Source organism: Pecten maximus, chromosome 6, assembly GCF_902652985.1.
Source record: "Pecten maximus chromosome 6, xPecMax1.1, whole genome shotgun sequence".
In the NCBI taxonomy this organism is placed as follows: Eukaryota; Metazoa; Mollusca; class Bivalvia; order Pectinida; family Pectinidae; genus Pecten; species Pecten maximus.
In genome coordinates this window covers 45,380,480-45,385,238 of record NC_047020.1, presented here as the reverse complement: position 1 = coordinate 45,385,238, position 4,759 = coordinate 45,380,480, and the positions used below count along the sequence as shown (strand labels likewise).

Here is a 4,759-nt window from a genome sequence, read left to right as displayed (position 1 = left end):
GGTTGAATAATTGAGTTATCCTCAGCAACACCAATTAGAACACCTGGAGTATTCCTGGAAGACGAGCTTACCGTCATTTTTGCAATCTACGCCAGTTACTGTCCTGTTTTTTGACATCGAGCTCAAAATACAGGTAAAATATCACGTGACCCAAGATATTGTAAGTCCCCCAGTACAGTACTATAATGGATTGCAATGGTCCATTGACACGCTTTTTAAAGACCCCTTTCTCTTCCGATTGACTTAACATTAAGATATTTGATTATCAAGTAGAACCGATTTTATTATACGTATGTACAGGTATAACCTGAAAATGACTGAAAAATCATCTTAAGTTGTGTAAAAGAATTCCTCACTTGAGATATACAGCGTCCAATTTTATGATCCATGACGAACTGGGTCATGTGCCGTTGGAGATTCGTGTTAAATTGAGAATGCTAGATTTTTGGAACAGACTAATTAGCAACGAAAGCAAACTCATCAGCAGATACCGTCGATGAGCTTTACATTTGCAAAATGACATCATTTCATTTAATGGATTGGCTTTTGAAAATGTATTTTAACGAAACCAGATTTTGTTTTTACATATTCCATAACAAATTACTGATGCCTGATAGATTTTACAGAGATTTTTTAAAACAACCACATCTTGATCATATCATACAGCAATGGTTCACTGATCATGATTGCTAGCATATCTCGTGGGCAGTATTATTCTTATTCAAAATAGAATTTGGGTAGAAAAGATTCAATGAATTTGTCAGAACAAACTAAAAAAAAAAAACAATAGTGAAACTCTAAAGCCGTTCGAATTTTAAGTTACCGGTGAGACAAGTAGATGGTATATTTTTTTCCGAGACAATGGCATATGTAACAGGTTTACTGAACGCATTTGGGGTGCATTTTATTACCTATTTATGTACCGTACGAAACAAAAATATTTCTCTTTATTATTATATAAATTCAAATATTATGAGAATCAATACCGTAGTTCTTCATAATTGCAAAATGGGGGAAAGCTATCCAGTGATTACGGAAAATATCTAATCCGGTGCTCCACTCTCTAGATGTAAATGAGCTGCGGAAATTCTGCCATGCACGCATGGGCAAACCGATTTAAAAAAAAAATAATGGCGGACTAGCGTGATGAATAGGAAATGACAGTTCTGCGTCACCCCATCCCTCCTTCTTTATTGATAGTAAATCCCTCCCTGGCGGGATGGATGAGTGAGGGATGAGGAATTGACCCCGTGACCTTTAACTAGTTTAATTTATTATATTGATGAGAAGGTATAACTGTAGTGAGTGATATACTTTACGTCAGGTTTATTTATAGCCCGACAAGTACAAACATGATGTGCGTAACCTCAGATTAGCATATAAAACGTACAAACACTAGATTATTGATTCATTCTTCAATTATGGGTTGGAAGGAACACTTGGGAAATATCTACTTTTATCTGAACAACCCTATTAGTTATGCAGGACCAGAAAAGATCTACAAATTCTTGAGAAAGGAAGGAAAGTACAAGGTCGGAATTCATGCCATTCGACGTTTCCTTCAGGATACCGATGCTTACAGTCTACAACGCCCGCTACGTTACAAGTTTAAGACTAGAAAAGTTAGATCTCAGGGCATCGATGCTTTATGGGACGTTGACTTGGCAGATGTCTCCAACATTGCGAAAGAAAACGACGGAACGCGGTACTTGTTCATCGCCATTGACGTGTTTTCACGCCATTTATGGGTAGTTCCCCTGAAGAACAAACAACACCAGTCTATCATAGACGGATTCAAACTTATCTTTGGTCAGGGTAGAATACCTAAAGAGGTGAGATCGGACCCCGGCAGCGAATAGAAAAATAGATGGGTAAAACAATACCTAGAAAGAGAGGGAGTAGGTCACTATGTCACTCATAACGTCACTCATGAAAATTATGCTGAAAGGGTGATAAGAACACTGAAAGCGTTGATGTATAGATATTTTACTCACAACAGAACCTATCACTACCTGGACGTTTTACAAGACATCGTCAGAAACTACAACGCAAGATCTCACAGCGCTTTAGATGGAAAATCTCCGGATGCTATTAAGAAATCAAACCAAGAAATTGTGTGGAAGCATTTGTACGTAGACACAAAGAAGCCTAAGGCAACGAGAAGAAAACATCCTCCAAAACCATTTAAATTCAAGATAGGAGATGCGGTACGAATATCAAGTACAAGACACATGTTTCAACGCGATTATGAACAAAAATGGACGGAAGAAGTGTTCACCATTAAAGCACGATACTTACGCCAGAGTATTCCTGTTTACAAAATCGTAGACTATGACGGAGACTCAATAAAAGGAACCTTTTACAACAGTGAACTCCAAAAGGTCAACAAAGGAAGAGATGGCTTATTCAAGGTAGAGAAAGTATTAAAAAGACGAAAGAGAAGCAGAGTAAAAGAAGTTTATGTGAAATGGCTTGGCTATCCTAAGAAATTTAACAGCTGGATCAAAGAAAGTGATTTAGAAGACATATAAATACGGTCAACAGCTAAATCATCGTCATTTGTGATTTTGCCATCCGAGGATTAACATCAAAATGAGACATCAGTGCAATCTCTGTCCAAAAGGATATTCCAGAGTTCAAGATTTACAAAGACATAAGCGAGATAAACACTCTCCAGAGATGTTGATAGAAGTGCCGCAAGAGGTGTCGCAAAAAGTGCCGCAGGTGCCGCATAAAGTGCCGCAAGAGGTGCCGCATAAAGTGCCGCAGGTGCCACATAAAGTGCCGCAAGAGGTACCGCAAGTGCCGCAAAAAGTGCCGCAAGAGGTGCCGCAAGTGCCGCAAAAAGTGCCGCAGGTGCCGCAGGATTTCGTATTCATGCATCCATTTACGGCTAACGTTTCCGGACCGACGTCCTGTGGGAAAACCTTCGTCAAATCTCTCTTACAAAACCGTTTGATCAAAATATCACCTCCTCCACAGAGAATCATCTGGTTATACAAGAGATGGCAGCCTTTGTATGATATCGTCCAGCGTACAGTCATCCCCCCAGTAGATTTTGTACGAGGAATACCCATAGATATAGACCAGGACTCTTTTCTCGACATTAACACGAGGAACTTGATCGTGGTAGATGATCTAATGTCAGCAGCTTCAAAAGATCCTCGTGTTAATGTCGAGAAAAAAGTACGGAAACGTTAGCCGTAAATGGATGCATGAATACGAAATCCTGCGGCACCTACGGCACTTTTTGCGGCACTTGCGGCACCTCTTGCGGCACTTTTTGCGGCACTTGCGGCACCTCTTGCGGCACTTTATGCGGCACCTGCGGCACTTTTTGCAACACCTGCGGCACCTCTTGCGGCACAAAGGCTGCCATCTAACGTTTCCGGACCGACGTCCTGTGGAAAAACCTTCGTCAAATCTCTCTTACAAAACTGTTTGATCAAAATATCACCTCCTCCACAGAGAATCATCTGGTTATACAAGAGATGGCAGCCTTTGTGCCGCAAGAGGTGCCGCAGGTGTTGCAAAAAGTGCCGCAGGTGCCGCATAAAGTGCCGCAAAAAGTGCCGCAAGAGGTGCCGCAAGTGCCGCAAAAAGTGCCGTAGGTGCCGCAGGATTTCGTATTCATGCATCCATTTACGGCTAACGTTTCCGTACTTTTTTCTCGACATTAACACGAGGATCTTTTGAAGCTGCTGACATTAGATCATCTACCACGATCAAGTTCCTCGTGTTAATGTCGAGAAAAGAGTCCTGGTCTATATCTATGGGTATTCCTCGTACAAAATCTACTGGGGGGATGACTGTACGCTGGACGATATCATACAAAGGCTGCCATCTCTTGTATAACCAGATGATTCTCTGTGGAGGAGGTGATATTTTGATCAAACGGTTTTGTAAGAGAGATTTGACGAAGGTTTTCCCACAGGACGTCGGTCCGGAAACGTTAGCCGTAAATGGATGCATGAATACGAAATCCTGCGGCACCTGCGGCACTTTTTGCGGCACTTGCGGCACCTCTTGCGGCACTTTTTGCGGCACTTGCGGTACCTCTTGCGGCACTTTATGTGGCACCTGCGGCACTTTATGCGGCACCTCTTGCGGCACTTTATGCGGCACCTGCGGCACTTTTTGCGACACCTCTTGCGGCACTTCTATCAACATCTCTGGAGAGTGTTTATCTCGCTTATGTCTTTGTAAATCTTGAACTCTGGAATATCCTTTTGGACAGAGATTGCACTGATGTCTCATTTTGATGTTAATCCTCGGATGGCAAAATCACAAATGACGATGATTTAGCTGTTGACCGTATTTATATGTCTTCTAAATCACTTTCGTTGATTCAGCTGTTAAATTTCTTAGGATAGCCAAGCCATTGCACATAAACTTCTTTTACTCCGCTTCTCTTTCGTCTTTTTAGTACTTTCTCTACCTTGAATAAGCCATCTCTTCCTTTGTTGACCTTTTGGAGTTCACTGTTGTGAAAAGTTCCTTTTATTGAGTCTCCGTCATAGTCTACGATTTTGTAAACAGGAATACTCTGGCGTAAGTATCGTACTTTAATGGTGAACACTTCTTCCGTCCATTTTTGTTCATAATCGCGTTGAAACATGTGTCTTGTACTTGATATTCGTACCGCATCTCCTATCTTGAATTTAAATGGTATTGGAGGATGTTTTCTTCTCGTTGCCTTAGGCTTCTTTGTGTCTACGTACAAATGCTTCCACACAATTGCTTGGTTTGATTTCTTAAT

At 41.2% G+C, this 4,759-nt stretch overlaps 1 protein-coding gene across 1 annotated transcript; it reads left to right on the top strand.

Moving 5' to 3' along the window:
* Positions 1-1,973: 1,973 nt before the first annotated feature.
* On the top strand, positions 1,974-2,531 carry LOC117330218. The gene has a single exon (XM_033888440.1). It carries the CDS (start codon positions 1,974-1,976, stop codon positions 2,529-2,531), a length of 558 nt encoding a protein of 185 aa, XP_033744331.1.
* Positions 2,532-4,759: the final 2,228 nt, after the last annotated feature.